This window comes from Puma concolor, chromosome C2, assembly GCF_028749965.1.
Source record: "Puma concolor isolate L17-30 chromosome C2, mPumCon1.1.hap2, whole genome shotgun sequence".
NCBI classification, from domain to species: Eukaryota; Metazoa; Chordata; class Mammalia; order Carnivora; family Felidae; genus Puma; species Puma concolor.
This window is the reverse complement of record NC_141675.1, coordinates 75,102,520-75,124,586: the sequence shown is the minus strand read 5'-3', so window position 1 is coordinate 75,124,586 and position 22,067 is coordinate 75,102,520. Positions and strand designations below refer to the sequence as shown.

General features: G+C 34.5%; 1 protein-coding gene across 7 annotated transcripts in view; it reads right to left on the bottom strand.

Annotated features, from left to right (window-relative positions):
- ATP11B (ATPase phospholipid transporting 11B (putative)) overlaps positions 1–22,067 on the bottom strand; it is a 126,594-nt gene that overhangs the window by 90,486 nt on the left and 14,041 nt on the right. For all 7 annotated transcript variants that reach the window (XM_086674803.1, XM_086674802.1, XM_086674807.1 and 4 more), the window contains exons 2-4: positions 6,867–6,983; positions 1,716–1,805; positions 25–105 (exon numbers count right to left, since the gene is read on the bottom strand). In XM_086674803.1, coding sequence (XP_086530929.1) covers positions 25–105; positions 1,716–1,805; positions 6,867–6,983 — 288 coding nt within the window. The remainder of the gene's footprint in view (positions 1–24; positions 106–1,715; positions 1,806–6,866; positions 6,984–22,067) is intronic.

Below are 22,067 nucleotides of genomic sequence, written 5' to 3'. Positions count from 1 at the left end.
AAACAATAGAAAGCATTTTCATACCTGCTTTATGGCGGTTACTGTTATCACAAAGAATAATGGAAGTCCACTGGTAATTGGACTGGTAGGTGTATCAATCATAAGCTAGATTTACAACAACAAAAAGAACCGAGTATTATATTTTTATATTGTACACGTCACACTATTAACATCTAAAATCTCGTATTTATTGGGAATTCTGAGAACACTATATAAAGTGTATATGATTGTCCAGAGTAAAAAATAATCATGCATGTAGTTTAGTTCACAGTTTCACCAAGTTCATTTTGTTGGCCATTATATGAAGTGAGTAGAATATCTAAATCTATTGCATATCCACAAATATTGCTAGAGTGAACTCAGTCACTTCACCTTTTTAACACAGAGTACATAAGGTCTTCCTCCTCAGTATTTGTTAGAAGCAGACCTACAGCTGCTCAGAATCTCATTTTACATTTCTTTGCCCATCCTGGTAAATGCTGAAAAGTCTGTCAGCAATTTTAACCCTAGAATTCGGAATAATTTCATCACTTAAGAAAAGAGAATAAGGAATAGGGCTAGGAAAAGGATTTTTTTTTTTCTACAGGGATTTTGTTACATCTACAGAGCCAGAGGGGTACAGCTTAGAAAACGATGCTGTAATTATGATCTAAATCATACAACTGAGGTTTCAACAAATTGGGGAAGTAATTTTTGCAGTAATTATGTTTGGTTAGTTAAAACATGGACCCAATGGTTTATTAATGTTCCTTTACCCTGGATAGGCCAATTAAATTTGTTTTATTCCACAGACCAGCTGAATTCCTGACCTTAGCTAGTAATTTCACAAATGCATGTGATGTGGACATGGTTAGTATAAATTTCTCACTTTTCCAAGAAAACCAAGCTGATGTTCTATTGATAAAAACTCAGAAGTTTCTTCTCTGTTCAGGAAAGAAAGCAATTTCTTTAAAATATAAGTGTTTCTTCAAGCTTTAAAGTGACTACTTAACAAGTTTTTTTTTTCACTGGAATTCCAGGTTCTATGAGAGTAAAGTTCAGAGTTTATACAAAAACCCAATGCCACACTGAAAGATACTGCTCGTGTATTATCAGAAGAAAATAACCCCTTTAAAAGAAAATGGCAATCACTATTTTTAAATCTTGACTTATACTCAAGTTTTATAAGCTATTCTCTTGATACTTTGATATTAGAGAAAAAAAAGCACAATGTGAAAATTAAGAAACTATCAGAGTTTATCATGAATAGACTTAAGAAAATGGTTCCCATAATAAAAATCTATATTCATGGGGATTCTTAAAATTAGAAAAAATTTTTAAATAAAAGTAAAATTTAAATTCAAAACAAAGGAAAAGTCAAAGATTTACTTGGACAAAGATCATTCCGTAGGCAGAAATGTGCCAAAAACATGTGCTATATAAGTCAAAATATTTATGTTCTGATGCAGAGCAAGTGAAATGTAAAATTGGCTTTGATTATAATTATCAGCACCATAGCACATCAGTAATGAAACAATATAAAATTAATCTTAAAATTCACAAGCTATTTTTTAGAAATCTGCATGTGGTTTAAATAACTACATTCACTGATTACAATGGGGAAGCTATGCAGGAAAAAACTGATCCCATAGTCAAATGATTTAGAATGCAATATAACTTTTCCCTAAAGATAGAAGTCATTATATAAACTTAATCCATTGAGTGATAAAGCTTACCTGAACCAAAAATATAATAAGAAAATAAAAGTTTGCCACTCTTCTGAATTGTTCAAATAAATTTTTTGGAACAAAATTCCACACAGTATACTAAAAAAACAGAGAGAGAAGGATAAATTAACATTTAAAATAATATATACAATATCAATGTAATAATAAGGAAAGCAAAATAAGATTTATGAAGTCCTTAGACAAATTTATGTAACTCTTGATGCTATAAAAACTATCTCGTTTTTAAGAGTTTCAGAACTTTTATTCTATTCTTTTTTTTCTTATACTATTTATTGGCAATTTTAGTGTAATTTAAAAAGATGAGATAAATTGGAATCTACCAATTTTGCTATTAAATTCTTGATTTTTTAGAAGTTGGAGAAAGTAAATCTAAAACAACATTTAATAATTTATTTTGCTCTTTGGTTACACAAAACTAAGTGTAAAAATAAACAAGGGCTGATAAAAATGCTGATTCCAGATACAATTTATTTTCCATTTTATTTAGCTCAGTATCAGAAGCAAAGGAAATGGTATAACTATTTTATTATTCTTTGTTAAGTACAAAATATGGAAAAGTAACCAAGAATGTGAAAAAGATTAAAAAACACTTTACATAAGTGGTGGTATAACCACCAAGACAATCTCATAAAGGACACGAAAATCTGTCACAATGTCAATTTTTAAAGTAAGACTGTCACTAAATGACCTTGGACTAATCTCTCTGCACCCTACTTTGTGCCTCTATAAAATGAAGACCATAATAGCCCTATTTTATAGGGTTGTTATAAGGCTTAAATAAGCTAATATATTTATGATGCACTTAGGACAGAAACTGGCTCATACTAATTGCCATGTGTCTGTTATATTATTAATCAGCATATAAGCCTATAATGCTATATTATAAGGGTAATAATATGCCAAACATTATAGCACTGTTACTTCACCCTATATACTCTCTCAGTAGAATGTAAGATCCCTGAGGCTAGGGACATTGTTTTATTCACTGCTCAATCTCCAGCACTTACCACTACTACTCAGCACATAGGTGGAGATCAAAACTTTAGAAGAATAGATGAATAAATAAAGAAATACATACATACATACATTAGGTAGAAATGAATTTTTTTCAGATGATTATTCGGATGTCAGGCAAATGAAGCCGTAGTGGTTACTGATCCTATTCAAAATTTCTAAAGAGGCAGTTTACTTAATTTTCTCTGGTACAATGTAAGATGGTTCTAATTTCTGAATATTCTTACTTCAAAAATTCACTTCTTAATCAGCTGAGATCTGAAATGTCCTTCCCCACATAAACAATTAGGGTTAAGTTCCCAGGAAAGCCCACAACAGTCTCTATGACCCAAGGATATATAAATAGTACAATACCTAACAATATTTCTTTCAGGTCAAATTATAATTTCAGTTCTAATCTGATACCTGAAACACATTTTCTTGTGGTAGTGGTAGCACTAGTGGCTCCAGAATCTGGGACTGGGGACTATGTTCAGGGCTCTGGAGAGAAGAGAGGTAGATGCTTTCCAGTCACTGCTCAATGTGTATCTCTGAGATGGTAACTTTGGGTCATATCATCCTCAGGTGATCTTAACTGGAGTCCCTTAGTTACCAAATCAAATGTGTAAAACTTTTTAAGAATCAGGTTGGCAATGTCCTAACTTCACATCAATCTTTTAAAATCATAACAGAATGTATTTTTGTCTTCCAAAATCTTGAAAAGAACAATTACATAAATTGGCAATAAGGTAACTGGTTTCAGGATATTTTCTTTGGCTAGTTCAATAATACATGGAAAAACTCAGAATAAATAAAAATTTCTTATGAAAACCAGCTTACAAATATTAGGAATTGTTTTTTCCAGGTTTTCTAAAATACAAAATACATTAATAGACTGAACAAGTCTATAGTCTGTGCTTATGCTATCATATGTAGAAGAGAAACTATAGGATAAATGTTAAATAATATAAAAATATTTTAAGAAAAATAATAATTATGCTTTAAAGTTATTTTATTATTATGTAATAATGGTCAATAAAATTAAATTAGAAGTATAACTTCTTTTTTAGCTATGTATATGACTATACAACTGATCTTTTTTCTTCAAGTTCTGATATTAGTAAGAAAACCAAAACATAATTATGAAACTACATCTTTTGTAAAGTTTAAATAAGGTTTAATTTACTATGGTAAATTAAACAAAGACGTATCATGCACCTACAATGTATAAGACTCTTGTGCTGTAAGAGGAACAAAGAAGCTTTCATATTAGAAGAAATTCAGAATAAATATCAATAGCTATATTGAAAGGTAAAGTAAATGAAGGAATATACAAAGAATTAAAATGAAAAGCAGTCAGTGAGAGAAAAATTTAATGAGGAAGGTCACATTCAACATGGGCTTTAATAGGGCAACATTCAACAGGCTGAAAATAGGGGGCAAAGAGAGGGAGACCATTTCAGGAAAAAAGGACAGCATGAACACAGGCAGAGAAGAGCAAAGTTCATCATGACTTTGTGGGACAGAAAATAATACAGTCCAGAAGAGTTTAAGGGAATAAAAAGGGAGCAGAAAGGTAGTACAAAGGGAATTTTTTTAAAAGCCTCATTTATGGTCAAGAAGAAAATGGACATTGTATATAAATACCAACATTCCTTAATCTGTGGTCAAGAACATGAATTTTCTATTTCCATAAAAACATGAAATTTATAACCTCTGCAAAAAATATAATCTATATCTAAAAAGAAGTGGTTAATCACATGAAATCACAGCAAAGGCACAGTAGTAGGGAAGTTCAACATGGGTTTATGGAATAGCAGGTAATCTGGTTTGGAAGGGATGTGAGAAATTACTAGTAGAATAAATAAGGGAATAATGAGAGAGACAGTCCTTATATGCTTTTAAAAAAGCAATGTTTATTTAAATATCTATATTTTTAAAACTGTGGTCAAAAACATGAACCATAATACTGCTGCATGTGAATACGATCATATAAAGATATTTAATCTCTCAAATTTTCCAGGACACTCAGCTTTCAATACTGACAGAGGACTAAAGTGGTCCTGTTACTCACAGCAGATGAGATTACAAAAACTAGATTTTAAAATGGATCCTGGAAAGTATCCAAAATTTAGATAGAAACTAGAAGAGAGTTTAATTTTTAAAAAGTGCAAATGAAAGGAATATGAATATGAATTGTAAACTATGGCTTCTTAATCTGGAGACACTATCCAACTCTCACAGCTATGGCAGCAAACAGTAGGGAGAAAAATTATACCCTTATCACAAAATATGACAGATTTGAATTCAGGGCTGGAAAACTAGATGGAAATTTAAGGGGAAGAAAATACTGGTAGTGAAAGAACCAGGCAAGGAAAATGACCCAAATTCAGAATGTAAACTATCCAAACCCAGGATGATAGCTAAACTCTACACCAAAAAGGAGTGAACTACTGATATATGCAACAACAAAGATCAATCTCCAGATTACTGTTACATGAAATGAAGTCAGACAGAGAAGACTCATACTACATGACTATATTTATGTGATATTCTAGAAAAGGTGAAACTATAGTTATAGAAAACAGATCAGTGGTTGCTAGTGCTAGAGATGAGGAGGAGGGGGACTGGCTGCTAACTTTTTACTTCTGGATATACTCTTTATCTTGGTTGTGGTGGTCCCATGATGCTATACATTTGTCAAAACTCATCAAATTGCACACTTAAAATTGGTGAAATTTTACTATATATAAATTATACACAAAGTTAAAAAAAAACTTAAAATTTTCAAGGACTTTTATTTCTTGCATGATTTACTAAGAACTGTGTCATTAATCTAAAGCTCGTCTATTACCCTAGATTCTAACATTTTCCCTTCCTGCCCCCTGCTTTAGAACCACTGTCCAAAATGACAGATCTCACTAATGGGTATGTTGCATCTGTAAATAATGTGAAGGATGAGAAAAGGGGCAGAATAAAGAAACCACTGACCTAAGACAATACTCTTGGGAAAGAGGAGATCAGGATGACAGAGATACAATTAGTTACTCTGGAAGGCAGAGAAGGAGCAGTACAAAGACGCTTCTTAAAGTGGTCTATCAAACAATAGCAATGATCTAAGGAAAACTTTACTCTTAGTCTGATTCACATCCTAACTGCACTTTCCAATAGGTAACCAGTAGTTGCATATGGCTCCTGACACTTAATCGAAAATAAAGATTTAATTAAAAATTATGTTTTTCAGTGGCATTAGCCATATTATAAGGCCTAACTAGCCCTAAACAGCTACTGGTTATCATAGTAGCACAGAAAACGTTTCCTTCATCATGAGAAAAGTTTACTGGGGCAGCATTAACCTGTAATCTTCAGTTTCAAAATAAACAAAGACATCTTAAAAATGTTATAGAAAAAAATGAAACAAGGAAGAATATGTGAGTGAAGCAGTACCTTGGTACTATATATGTAAAATTTCTTGTTTACAGAAGAGTGATAAAATTAGAGGAAGTCAGGCTTTAAAGTCACACAGAACTGAGTTCAAACTCCAATCTTGTCATTTAGTGTGCAACCCTGGGTAAATTATTTCCCAACACTTTAATTAAAGACACAAATATGGCGCCTGGGTGGCGCAGTCGGTTAAGCGTCCGACTTCAGCCAGGTCACGATCTCGCGGTCCGGGAGTTCGAGCCCCGCGTCAGGCTCTTGGCTGATGGCTCGGAGCCTGGAGCCTGTTTCCGATTCTGTGCCTCCCTCTCTCTCTGCCCCTCCCCCGTTCATGCTCTGTCTCTCTCTGTCCAAAAATAAATAAATGTTAAAGACACAAATATAAAATGAGTATAACACTTTGTAAAAGCGATCTCAGAGTTGCTGTATGAATTAAATGATATAAGATGTACCTAACATAGTACCTGGCACACCGTATAAATATTTAGTTCCTCAGTTTAATTGCAACTAGGGATAATTTTTGGCATGTTAGTATTAGCAACTGGCAACTCCTTTCATTTTACAGTTCACAATTTTGGGTAAGATATATTTACCAAACACCATTTCCTTGAATTTTTAAGGATATAAATGTATACTGGAATAAATAAATTACTTTTCAAAACAAAATGGAACATATCTATAGTTTCAATAAGTGTTAATCCTTACCTTAGATGAAATGATCCGGTTATCTATAAATTTCTGAGGTGTGTAAAGGCCATTCTGAGGAAACCTGTTGGCTATGTAAATAGTTCTTGTGTCACTTTGATGTGGTGGGTCAAAACCCTAAGACCAAGCAAAAGAAAAATAATGACTAAGAAGGTTAGTTGTTATGATTCTTTATTGCTGGTTTTATTTAACTGACCAGACTGCACATATTATTACTGGCCTTGAACTGCATATAGGCTCAATCTAATTACTAGCAGAGTTAAGGCATATATATTTTTCTTTCCCAGGTAAACTAACATATTATCTTCAAATAAACACTTAGGTAATACCTCTGGTAATGAAAAATAATCCATACTGTTAGAAATGCTACTGTAAGGGGGGAAAATCATGTAGAAGATCTACAGAAGCATTTGAGGACAGTATTTCTTTCCTTCCCTTTCATTCCTAGGGGTTCCTTGCCTTTCTCTTAAGATGGATTCCTACTCAGTGATGTGGAAATTCTGTGTACCTATAGCCTAATCAGCACCTACTACATCTGATGACAGAGGTTTATATTTTACTTCTTCCACACCCAGATCAACTTGGTTTCAAAGAACTTTGATCCCACGAGACTCACAATGCACTGGGTAGGGTCCTGCCCAGATTCACTCCACATAATCATCTCTTTGTGGTAGTCATATTATCAATTGAATCCCTGAAATGTGGAGATGTAATTCTGGCCTCAAATTTAGGAAACCATTTCTCAAGGTACATTTATCAATGATCTCCAATGTAAAAGTTTTCACTGGGACAAGAATGCTGATACTTTATTCCCACAGTATTTTACTATTTTCCTAGGTGGCAAGTGAGTCTTCAATACTCTTTTGGCAGATCTTGGCGATCCTATGACAGAATGAAAGCAACCAACAAAAGCAAGACCTTTGTTTGTGGCTCTACTATTGCTACTAAGTTATGAAAAAGTTAACTAAAGCTGGTATTTGTAATTACAATGATCTACTTGTAGCCATTAAGGACTCTAATTTAGTAATCTACTAAGTAAGTAATGTGGCTGCCATTTGATGCTTGGCATCCTTGTAAAATTTCCATTAAGTACATACATACACAGATAGTGGAAATTCCCATATTACCTAGAGGTATATTTTGTTTAGCACATCAGAATATTAACAGTGCTATGTATAGATTTCAACTGCTGTCATTCTTGGTTTAAAAATTTTTATTCTGTGATCTTAGAAACAGCTACTACAAGACTGTGAAAATTAAATGCATTTGTATGCTCCATAAAAAAAACCATGAAGTTTCATTTTATTTGCTTATGCTATTTATAGTGATGACCACATTTTGTGGATGTGAATGTGCCATTATGTGTCTGATTTCAAAATCAGTTTCTTCAAGGATAAAATATGGCATGCATATTTATCTTCTTCCTAAATTTTCCTTTAAACATTTCACAATTTTTCCCTATAATAACTTATGGAGGGGGGGAAAGGCAGGCCTCATAATCAGAGTTGGAACTTACTGCTCTATCTAGAATACTGCAATCACCTTAAAGATATGTGCTATTTATTCATTCAACAAATATGTATTGAGGTTAAGTACTATGCTAACCTATGTAGGATTATGTGATTTGTTAATTACTCAAGCAAATCATAATATGCCCTAACTCAACAAATAAATGAATAAAGAGTTTGCATGCTACTGCTATAGTCCATGCCTGTATTTCTCAAAGGGGGTTCACAGGAAGTTTGCCAATAAAGTTCATAAAGTTATATAAGAGGGACACACTGGTAACTGAAACATTAGACTACATGAAGCATATTTATTCCACATCCACTTTGAAACCATGTAAAAATAACAGTAAATTACATACCATGTATATAAGCTTCTGGAATAAATTAAAGAAAAAAGAAAGTACATTTGTGGGTCTGAAAGAATATATAAATCTTTAGGAAGATGTCAAGACAATTGAGACTAAGAACCACTGATACAGAATTTTATTTTTTTACTAAATTCCACCAAGACTGGAATTTATTACTAAGTACATCTAAAGTTAAGAAACAAAGTGCAAAACAAAGACTCCCCTACAATATGTATGTTATTTATATATGTTACTATTGCAACATCTCATTCATGACTTCCCAGGATGCAAACATCCTTCTCCATTCATCTCTACTGACTGTACCAGTAATCACATACTAAAGTTTGAAACTCCTTAGATTCCTACAATTATTTCAAGGGGATATATTGAAATGTTCCAAAAATAAAACCAATTTTAAACTGAATTTTAAGTGCAAAATCAGTATATTCCAAAATATAGTAATTTAACATTAGATAATTCCAAAAGGAGATTGAGGAGTTTTTCCTTAATTCCCAAAGATGCTACAAAATCCACCTACGTATTTTGAGTTTTTTTCAGTTGTAATTAATTCACATGATCTCATTCAATCATTTTATAATCAATGGCATGTATATATGTGTGGATGTTATTTTTTCCACAAAAACGGTTAAATTTTATATTTGTGACTGCAGTATAAGTACACCTAGCTGTCCCTTATGGAAATCAAACCTCTAACTTCAGTTCATTAGCATCACCTTCTCTGCAACAAATTAAGCCAGCCACAACTAAATAAAAGAATAACACTGTCCAAAAATAAAGAAAGTGACTTAGGGCAGGATCCATAAATGGACTTCAGGTCTGTGAATCTCTGAAACTGTATGCAGATTCACTTAACATGTGTATTTTGCCAATGAGAGTGAGCATAGGTTTCATCGGTTTCTCATGATGTAAAGAAGCTTAAAACCACTTATCTAAAGTCTTGCTTTTGTAATCAGTTCTCCATCTCAACATTGCAGATTTTAAAAACAACACAAGAGAATCTTTATGTTTCAATAACACCTCTACTCTTTAACAGGAGCCAAAACAAACATGTGACCAAAATTAAGTGTATAACTATACTGTTAGTGTGAAGTTCAAGTACAGTTTCACACTTTTCTAGCAAGCATTAATAGCAAGTCATGGCACTAAGAAAGAAATACAGTCTGAACTTCCTAATCACTTGGTCAAGGCTACATGCCAAGGTTGGCACACATCACATTTTCTGCTGTCATCTCAAACTACCCATTCACACCTTCAACCCCTTGATGCTAGCCTGCTCCTTTTTCCTCTGATTCACCTTGCCCTAGGGAAAGGAATTTAGATAGGTTAATACTATTCTAGCCACCCTAATTTTATTTTAATTCCTGCTAAAAAGTAGGATACAAGCTTTGGAAACACACAACTGTAAATAATTTAAAAATAAAAAACTCTCATATTCTATAAAAGTATGAAATTCAAAACCTCTTTTCAGTGTGATTTGTGAGCATACGTTAAATTCATAGGTATTTAAAAAGAAAAAGCAGGTAAGGTAGAAAAAAATCTCATGATGGCATCTTGGGAACAAACTGACAACACATAGGAATGGTTTTAAAAGAGATTCCTTTTGTAACCAAAAACTGATGAGATCTAGGGAAATCAAACCACTAAATAGCTTTATAATTTTTAGAAGTTGGTCTCTGGCACACAGCAGTACTTGGAAACGAATCACTACGTTTTACATTTTCATACCAAATATACCAGCCTCTCCGTAATCTTAAAATCCCAAAGATTTTAGGAAAATTACAAATATTACAAATAAAACGCTAACAATGGCTAAAACGGTAGTCCTATAATTAAAACTGTTACACTTCTTTACAATAACTAAGAAAATATCATCTTTAGAGTTCACAGTGATCAAAGTAAATCTGTGCTTCTTATTCTTATATGTGATCTATTCCCTCTAAAATATAAAGAAAAAGCTTCAAGACAAACCATACACCAAAAAAACCCATCCAAACTCAAAAAAACCCAAAAAGCTGCAGAGTCAACACTGCAATACCACTGTTATTAAAATAAATGAACAAAAGCTTTAATCACATGCTTTATATGACAGAAAGTTAATTTTTGTTGGCTGTATGCTCCAATGTACACAGGCACATGAAAATGGCCTAGTAAAAATATGATGATTCTGGGGAAGAATGATTTAGTGTATTTTACCAAATCTATAAACTTAATTGTGAATTATTATTTCCTGGACATAGACTTTAAACAAAATATACCTATATGAAGGTACTGTAAGGGCAAGATAATTTTACACTGTTAACAAAGGAAGGTGATAGAGAATAACTTAAAATACTTGTGATGTAAACAAACACAATAATGAAACATTTTTGTTTCCTGTTACATAATTTTCATTTTAGGACTTAAGGTTGTTCTCCATCTATCAAACCAGTCTGGGCTTCCAGGAAGTTGGTTTAAATGCAGGGGTAGGTTAGGACTGACTAACTACAGGATATAAAATTTAGAGTGACCTTGGACTCCAAAATTCTTAAATCATCTGTCAATGCTTTATTACAGGAAGCTCATCTTTGATAGATTATATTACTTCCCAAACTTGATTTTACTGTGCCAACATTTACCTCCAGCAAAAGCCTCTTCATCCTTCAAGTTTCAGCTTAAGAGGTTCCTTCTCAATGGAGCTTTCCCTGACACTTCTTTTTCCCCAGAAACAAAGGAAGGCATTTGTTATTATGCCCAACAAACCTTTTATATACTCTCATTATAGATTTTATTACACAGATTAGTAATTACTTGTCTGTATATCCAGCTCCCCCTCCAGACTGTAAGATTTTTTTTTTAAGTTTATTTATTTATTTTGAGAGAAAGATTGTGCAAGCAGGGGAGAGGGAGAGAGAGAATCCCAAGCAGGCTCTGCACTGTCAGCATGGAGCCCGATGTGAGGCTTAAACTCAGGAACCAGTGAGATCATGACCTGAGCCAAAATCAAAAGTCCGATGCTTAATTAACTGAGCCACCCAGGTGTCCCCAGACTACAAGATCCTTAAAGATAGTATGTGCTAATTATTTAATGAATAATTACTGAAATTAATGAATAATTTACTGGATACAATAAATTCTGTAGTTTTGAGGTTCTAAGTTTAGTTTTTAAATATTTTTTTTTTTTAAATTTTTTTTTCAACGTTTTTTATTTATTTTTGGGACAGAGAGAGACAGAGCATGAACGGGGGAGAGGCAGAGAGAGAGGGAGACACAGAATCGGAAACAGGCTCCAGGCTCTGAGCCATCAGCCCAGAGCCCGACGCGGGGCTCGAACTCACGGAGCGCGAGATCGTGACCTGGCTGAAGTCGGACGCTTAACCGACTGCGCCACCCAGGCGCCCCATAGTTTTTAAATATTTTTAACAATAACTTTTCTACCAAATTGAGTTTAAATTCAATGATATTTAAAAGAAAAAGGAAAAACTTTAAAAGTGATCCTGTAGAGTGAAACCCATCGTTACTAATGAAAGAGAGGCTAATAAGAAGCTTTTCATTCTGCTGTTCTTAGATTTATCTTATTCTCATCAAAACCATTTATTATAACTTTACAGTTGGTTGGGGTTCATTTCTGGATGTCAAAGAAACCAAGTTCTATTAGGGATATGCAAATCAAAACCATGAGGTACCACTTAGCCACCCACTGGGATGGCTACTATCAAAACAAACCAAAACAAAATAATTAGTATTGGCAAGGATATGGAGACATTGGAATCCTTGTATACTGCCAGTGGAAATGTAAAGTGGTACAGCCTCTGTGGAAATATTATGGAGACTCTTCAAAAGAAGTAAACACAATGATCATATGATCCATCAATTCCACCTCTGGGTACATACAAAAAATGTAAAAGCAGAGACTTGAACAGATATTTGCACACAGATATATTGAATAATATGAGTATTATTCACAATAGCCAAAAGGTGGAAGCAACACAAATGTTCATCGACAGATGAATGGATAAGCAAAATGTGGTATTTAATTTCTTTTGTTTGTCACGCTGGTGTTTTCCATGTATGTCAACAGAGACATTTATGATAAAAAAATAAATGTGTGAGGCTGTTTTAGTTTAGATCAAATTTAAAAATCACAAAGAACGCTAAATTTGATTTTTTAAAAAAATTTATTTATTTATTTATTTGTTTGTTTGTTTGTTTTTTGCTGTTGTTTCTGCCTATCAGGTTGAACACTGGCTGGACAAGAAGTGAAACTGGTAAATCTTCTAACTGTGGTATCCAAATTAGAGGTAACTAAGTAAAAAATTTCTACCCAGTTTTTCAAATACTTTTGAACCTTTACCTTCTCCCCTCACAATCGTACACAGCAATGGCAATGCAGATGGTTTTGTAGGTCCTAATTAGAATAACAGAAGCAATGGATTACAACTCTGGGAAAGGCTAGAGACATGTAGTCAATCAAAAACCATATCTTTTACACACCTTATACAAGGTTTATTATTTAAAAATACCAAGAACAAAGACACAACCACAAAATTCTAAACAATAGCATGAAAAAGCATCTTCAAGTCAAAGGACAGAGACAGAGGGTGAATCCTATTTAGTTACTTTGGCAAAAACTGACACAAAAAGTCGGAAAAAAAAGTAGGGTGGAAGAAAGATACACAATTGCCTCATTAATTTTATATATAGAAACCTGATTTCAGGAATGCCAGAACCAAGAAACTGCTACCAAATAAACAACAAGAGCAGAAGCAACAATAAGAAAACCCAACAATCCTGTACTTCCTACCGGTCCCACTTTCCTTAATCTAGATAATTTACACCTTTCACTTGCCATAATTACAAAAAATTTTAATATTGCTCAAAATCTGTAACACTCTTGCTCTTACACAGAATGAAAGCATATGCTGTCCCTGTTATCAGATAGATACAATGTAATACCAAGCATTAACATTTAGTAAATCAACCAAAATAATACTGTTACTGAAATAATGTTTCTGAATGACCATATACTTTTCTACTCATCTATTTTTTTCTGATTGACTGTTTAAGTGTGCTTCTTATTCTTACTCAAAGAACTATATGTAGTAGCTATTACTGCTAAAAGATTATATGACTCAAAGTCAAAACTCCTCTTGGGGAACGAGCCTAAGAAAAGGAAGGAAGACTTCTAAGAAGCATTTCAGAAGTAAGTATTGGTATTGATTTTCACAATGATTGGGGGAGGGTCTACTGACAATTAGTAGGTGGATGGACGGATGGGTGGGTGGGGCAGAGATATCAGACATTCTACAGCGCATTATAGAGTCCTGCCAACAAAGGAATGTCCCGTGAGACAACTTTCAAATGCCCTGCCTGATATCTGCACTGATAGAAAATCTCTTTAGAATAATATGAATCTCTATTTAAAAAATACCTTGCATGGATTTATTAATTTTTCAAGAATGCAACTACCACATATACTGAAGGAAGATAATAGTTTGATTTGTCAGAACTTTGTAAACAGTTGGTTCACTGTTTCAGGAAATTATATCACCAAAGGAAATGTCACTTGAATTTGAGTCACCAATACAGGCATACCTATCTTATTGCATTTTGTAGATACTGTGTTCTTCACAAATGGAGTTTGTGGCAACCCTGTGTCAACAAGTCTGTTGGTACCATTCTTCCAACAGCACTTGCTTACTTCACATCTCTGCGTCACATTTTGGTAATTCTTGCACTATTTCAAACATCTTCATTATTGTTGTATTTGTTATAATGATCTGTGATCAGTGATCTTTGATGTTACTAGTGTAATTTTACGGGGCACCATGAACTCTACCTAAAGATGGCGAAGTTCATCAATAAATGCTATGTGTGCTCTGACTGCTTCATTCCCCATCTCTTTCTCTCCTTAGGCCTCCCTATTCCCTGAGACACAACAATATTGAAATTAATAACCCCACAAGGACCTCTAAGTGTTCAAGTGAAAGAAAGGGTCACATGTCTCTTACTTTAAATCAAATCTAGAAATGATTAAGCTTAGTGAAGGCATGTCAAAAGCTGATTATGGGCCAAAAGCTAGGCCTCTTGTACCAGTTATTCAAGCTGTGAATGAAAAAATTTTTTTTTTCCTTTTTTCTTGAAGGAAATTAAAAGTGTTGCTCCAGTGAACACACCAATGATAAGAAAACAAAACAGCCTTATTTCTTACATGGAGAAAGTTTTAGAATGGCTTAGACAGAAAATCAAACCAGTTATAACATTCCCTTCAACCAAAGCCTTAGCCAGAACAAGGCCCTCACCCTCTTTAATCCATGAAGACTGAGAGGAAAGGAAGCTGCAAAAGAATAGTCTGAACCTAGAGCAGATTGGTTCATGAGGTTTAGGGGGAAAAAAAGCCACCTCCATAACACAAGTGTTCAAGATGAAGCAGCAAGTACTGATGTAGAAGCTGCAGCAAATTATCCAGAAGACAGAGCTAGGATAATTAATCATGGTGGCCACACTAAACAACAGATCTTCCATATAGACTAAACAGTCTTGTATTAGAAGAAAATGCCATCTAGGGCTTTCATAGCTAGAGAGGAGAAGTCAATACCTGGCTTCAAAGTTTCAAAGGACAGGCTGACTCTCTTGTTAGTAGGGGGCTAATGCAACTGTAGCCACTTTAAGTTGAAGCCAATATGCTAATTTACCATTCCAAAAATCCTAAGTCCTTTAAGAATTATGCTAAATCTACTCTGCCTGTGCTCTAGAAATAAAACAAGGCCTGGATGATGGCACATCTGTTTACAAAAATGGTTTATTGAATTTTTTTAAAGCCCACTGTTGAAACTTTACTGTTCAGACACAAAGCTTTCTTATAAAATACTGCTGCTTATTGACAATGCAACTAGAGCTCTGATGGAGATGTACAACAAGATTAATGTTATTTTCATGTCTGCTAACACAACATCCATTCTGTAGCCCACAGATAAAGGAGTAATTTTGACCTTCAAGACAAATGCTGTTCGGAAAACTAGACAGCAACATGCAGAAGAATGAAACTGGACCACTTTCTTACACCATACACACACACACAAAATTCCAAATGGATTCAAGACCTAAATGTGAAACAGAAAACCATCAAAATCCTAGAGGAGAACACAGGCAACAACCTCTTTGATATTGGCCATAGCAACTTCTTTCTAGACATGTCATTAGAGGCAAGGGAAACAAAAGCAAAAATGAACCCTGGGACTTGATCAGGATAAAAAGCTTCTGTACAGCAAACAATCAACAAAACTAAAAGACAATCTTTGGAATGGGAGATGATATTTGCAAGTGATGTATCTTATAAAGGGTTAGTATCCATAAACTATAAAGAACTTCTCAAACTCACCACTCCCAAAATAAATAATCCAGTTAAGAAATGGGCAGAAGACACGAATAGACATTTTTCCAAAGAAGACATCCAGATGGCCAACAGACACATGAAAAGATGCTCAACATGACTCATCATCAGGGAAATACAAATCAAAACCACAATGATATACCACCTCACACCTGTCAGAATGGCTAAAATTAACAACATAGGAAACAACAGATATTGGTGACGATGTGGAAAAAGGGGAATGCTATTACACTGTTGGTAGGAATGCAACTGGTATAGCTACTCTAGAAAACAGTATGGACATTCCTCAAAAAGTTAAAAAGTGTAACTACTCTATGACCTAGCAATTGCACTATGAGGTATTTACCCAAAGGATACAAAACTACTGATTCAATGTGGCACATGCACCCCGGTGTTTATAGCAGCACCATCAACAAACAACCAAACTACGGAAAGAGTGCTTCAATTGATGAGTGGATAAAGAAGATGTGGTATATATATACAATAGAGTATTACTCAGCCATCAAAAAGAATGAAATTGTGCTATTGCAATGGCATGGATGGAGTTAGAGTGTATTATGCTAAGCAAAATAAAACACAGAAAGACAAATACCATATGATTTCACTCATATGTGGAATTTAAGAAACAAAGTGGATGAACATAGGGAAGGGGGAAAAAGAGACAGACAGGGAAACAAACCATAAGAGACTCTTAACTATAGAGAACAAATAGGGTTGATGGATAGAGGTGGGCAGGGGATGGGCTAAATGGGTGGTGGGCATTAAGGAGGGTACTTGTCGTGATGAGCACTTGGTGTTATATGTAAGTGATGAATCACTAAATTCTACACCTGAAACCAATTTTACCATATGTTAACTAAAATTTAAATAAAAACTTGAATCAGTGAGAAAAAAAAAAAACTTTTCATAAAGCTATTGCTGCCACAGAGAGGGATTCCTCTGATGCATCTGAGAAAAGTAAACTGAAAACCTTCTGGAAAGAATTCACTATTCTGGATACCATTAAGAACATCTGTGATCCATGGGAAGAGGTCAAAATCTCAGTATTTGCAGGAGTTTGGAAGACACTGATTCCAACACTCCTGGATGACTTTGAGGGGTTTAAGATTTCAGTGGAGAAAACAACTGCAGACGAGGTGGAAATAGCAAGAAAACTAGATAGAATTAGAAAGTGAAGCCTGAAGATGTGGCTGGATTGCTGCAATCTTATGATAAAACTCTAATGGATGAGGAGTTGCTTCTTATGGATGAACAAAGAAAGTGGTTTCTTGAAAGAGAAGCTACTCCTAGTGAAGATGCTGTGGAGACTGTTGAAATGACAACAAAGGATTTAGACTATTACATAAACGTAGTTGATAAAGCAGTGGCAGAGTTTGAGAGGATTGACTCCAATTTTGAAAGAAGTTTTAGTATGAGTAAAATGTCATCAAGCAGTATCACGTGCTACAGAGAAACTATACCTTCATGAAAGAAAGAGTCAACTGATGGAGCAAAATTCCTTGATGCCTTATTTTAAGAAACTGGCACAGCCACCCTAACTTTTAGTAACCATCACCCTGATCAGTAAGCAGCCATCAATATCCAGGCAAGACCCTCCACCAGGAAAAGACTATGACTTGCTGAAAGCTGACGTTATGGTCAGCATTTTTTAGCAATAAAGTGTTTTTAAACTGAGGTATGTACATTGTTTTAGACATAATAATGTTGCACATTTAATACAGTGTAAACATAAATTTTATATGCCCTAGGAAATCAAAAAATTCATTTGACTTGCTTTGTTGTGTTACTCACTTTATTGCATGCAGCGCTCTGGAACTGAACCCACAATATTTCCAAGGTATGCCTTGGAAGTATACACTATACTTTCAGCAGTCTGCATTAGTGGCCATGGATTCACAATGATTATAATATCTGATCTTTATGTCTACTGAAGTTATGACTGCACACTTACCTTCTGAAATAGAAATTACTTAATATAACTGTATTTCTCTATTCTTCATGTAACAACTTCAGTTTTGATGTTGATTTTTTAAAGAAGTTATTAGTGTAGGCAGGTTACAGATTTAAATTTTATCACTGGATAAGAAGGGATGTAGCATTCATAAAGTATTTGTTAGGGTCTGACAGGGTTGAAAAGCAACTAGATACCTGGAAGACCAAAATATAAGTTACAAATACTCACTGTCTTGGGTCTATAACAGAATCCCTCAAGGAAGAAGCTGCTGCTTTTACCATAAGCAGTACTGCCAGTATTCAAACCAGGAAACCACAACAAATATTTTCAAGTATAGATTTAAACAAGCTAATGTATTAGGTAAAAAATTATAAAAACAACATAAAAATATATTGAAATTAAAGAACAGACATGCTGAGTGAATCCTATTTAGTTATTTAGGCAAGAACTGAAACAAAAAGTAGAAAACAGCAGGGTGGAAAAATGATAATTGTCTTATAAATTTTATGCACTGGGAACCTAAAAAACATGCTTCGGAAGAAAATAAAACATATATGTACAAGGTTAAACAAATAGGACCCAGCAAATCCTAAACTACTGGTACAAAAAATTGAAAATTAAACCTCAAGCAGAAAAATTATTATTTAGCAACATTGGGTCAAACTGACATAATTCTAAAAATGTATTTTTAAAAGACACAGACGACTATTTTCACTTCTTCCAGGAAGCAAGTAGTTCATTTACACTGCATAATGACTATTAAAATTGTACTGCTGATCTAGTTCTTGACTTCTACATGTAATGAAAAGAATTTCCTTTAGCAATCAATCAAAGGGTATTTACTGAGTACTTTCTACGTGCTTTGTAATAAGCTAAGGACTAGTGGTGATATAAAGAAATAGATGACTTAATCCCTGCCCACCTGGAGTTGATAAAACTTCAGTGATTTAGGCCTTATTTACCTTACATATCACCTAATTTCCTATTTCCACTCACATATTTAAGATCAAACTACAATTATTTTCTCATTTCAATGTGGGACACCCAGCATAGATATTTAGAAAGCAACTGGATATTTTTGTTTAGATGTTAGGAAAGAGGGTTGGACTTGGGATAGGAACCCAGCAAGCATAAAGATGATAGTTAAAATCAAAGAATGTATAAGACTGCCTGTTATGAGTGCACAGTGGAAGAAGAGAAAAAGGGCAAGAGATGGAATTCTCAAGGCTATCATTTAAGATACATGTGGGAGAAAAGGAATAAGCAAAGGAGAAAGATCACCAGAGAGAAGGAAAAGAGAGGAGAGGTGTGGCAGAAACACAGGAAGAAGTTGCAAAAAAAGAATTATTTCATATGCTGTAGAGAAAGATGAAAACTGAAAAAAAGAGTACCGAATTTAATAATTAGGAAATCACTGGTGACTTTGATCAACACAGTTTGAATAAAATTAAAAAGGCTATGGGGCACCTGGGTGGCTCAGTCAGTTAAGCGTCCGACTTCGGCTCAGGTCATGATCTCACAGTCCGTGAGTTCGAGCCCCGCGTCAGGCTCTGTGCTGACAGCTCAGAGCCTGGAGCCCGTTTCGGATTCTGTGTCTCCCTCTCTCTCTGCCCCTCCCCTGTTCATGCTCTGTCTCTCTCTGTCTCAAAAATAAATAAACGTTAAAAAAAAAAAATTAAAATTAAAAAGGCTATAATGGATTGATTAAATAGGGGTAAAGAAGAGAGTGGGGAAGTAGGGTTAGTAATTACAGCTGAATCAAATAAAATATATGTATTTTTTAGTGTAAGTGAATCATATTTTTAGGTTTGAAATGAAGCACCTGGTAAAGAGGGAGAAAAACCAAGTTATGAGAAAGACGAAATTATTGAAGGATCAAGGAATCATTAAATGTAATGTGTTATGCCAGATGGAGTTTTGAAGCAGAAGAAAGAACACTGGTGAAAAACTAACATCTGAATAAAGTATAGTGTTTAATAATAATGTATTAATATTAGTTCACAGTGTAACAAGTTTAACCTAGTAATGTAAAATATTAGTAAGAGAAACTGGGTGAAGGGAATATACACCAATTCTTTGTATTATCTTTCCAACTTCTCTGTAAATCTGAAACTATTCTAAGATAAAAAGTTTATTTTTTAAAAGTTAAAAAAATAGTCCTTAAAAACAAGCACATCTACAAACTGAAGCAAACACACACACACACACACACACACACACACACACACACACACACACACGGGCATTACATTGACCTAGTTTTTCTTATTTTGCATAGAGTAACTGAAAACTTTATCTCAATCTATGGGAAACATCATCATTAGGGAACTCATGGTCTAGGAGACAGTATAAAGATTATCAGTATAAAGATTATCAAAACCATCTATGATTACTTAAAATTTTTGACTTTCAGGGGCACCTGAGTGACTCAGTCAGTTAAGTGTCTGACTTCAGCTCAGGTCATGATCTCGGGGTTCATGAGTTCAAGCCATGCATTGGGCTCTATGCTGACAGCTCGAAGCGTGGAGCCTGCTTCAGGTTCTGTCTCTCTTTCTCTCTCTCTGTCTGTCTGCACCCACCCCTCTAAGAATAAACATTTTAGGGGCATCTGGGTGGCTCGGTCAGTTAAGCCTCCGACTTCGGCTCAGGTCATGATCTCACAGTTCATGAGTTCGAGTCCCATGTTGGGCTCTGTGCTGACAGCTCAGAGCCTGGTGCTTGCTTCAGATTCTGTCTCCCTCTCTCTCTGCCCTTCCCCAGCTCATTCTCTCTCCCCCTCTCTCTCTCCCCCTCTCTCTCTCTCTCTCTCTCTCTCTCTCTCTCTCTCAAAAAAGAAACATTAAAAAAATAGAATAAACATTAAAAAAAATTTTAAGAATTTTGACTTTCACTGTCCCCTAATAAATACCTAAGGTTTTAAATTTTTTTGTTTTGTTTTCAAATTCTGCAAATATATGCTGGAAAAAAGGTTGACAACACTAGCAGGTAAGCAATGTACCAATTTCCTTTAAAGTTGCATAAAGAATTGGAACCACAAAGGGCGGGAGGGGAGGAGTCTCCTGCATATCTAAATTAGAGGCCTGTGCCTTCACATTTAAATTTCAACAGGAAAACACACATTAGAGAACCATTTGCCAGTTTTTCAATAGCAAAGAATCAAGTCCACCCTTATACCTTTGTTAGCATTTTTCAAACTTGTATATTAAAGAGCACAGTGGAGAACTGAGATAAGCAAATATATCTATATTCCCTTTGTAGCTCAGGAGATATAAGAGTGAAGAAACAATTTCCTATGTACATATGATTCAGATGAACTGACTACAACTACTTACGCTTTATCTGCCAACTGCACTCATTGCAAAGGACTCTTTCTTCAAAGCAAAATCTTAGAATACCAATAAGTAACACAAGTATTTATTGGAAAAGATGTGCTTGATACAATGTGAGGCACTGTACCAAATGTGAGTAAAGACATCTGAGCATTCTGAAATATCAAACTACTTAGTATGTCCTTTATTAAATTATCCTATTAATTTTTAAAAAATAAAATTTATAAATATTATGAGCACTGACTATATACTAGATAGTATGCTTGGTACTGTGGAAATACCAAAATGAGAAGTCAGGGCCTCTGTTCTTTTTATTTATTTTTTTAATGTTTATTTACTTTTGAGAGAGAGAGAGAGAGACAGAGTATGAGCAGGGGAGGGGCAGAGAGGGAGACACAGAATCCCAAGCAGTCTCTGGGCTCTGAGCTGTCAGCACAGAGCCCAATGAGGGGCTTGAACTCACGAGCTGTGATATCATGACCTGAGCTGAAGTCAGACACCCAACTGACTGAGCCACCCAGACGCCCCAAGGGCCTCTGTTCTACATAAAACTTCATTTAGAAAAAATAAGGCCTCTTAAACACACAAAAAAAGAAACAAAATATCAAGTAAAATGAGTAAAATTTTAACTGAAATAGCAGTAACTCCTTAGATGACTCACTTTTTTCCCTTT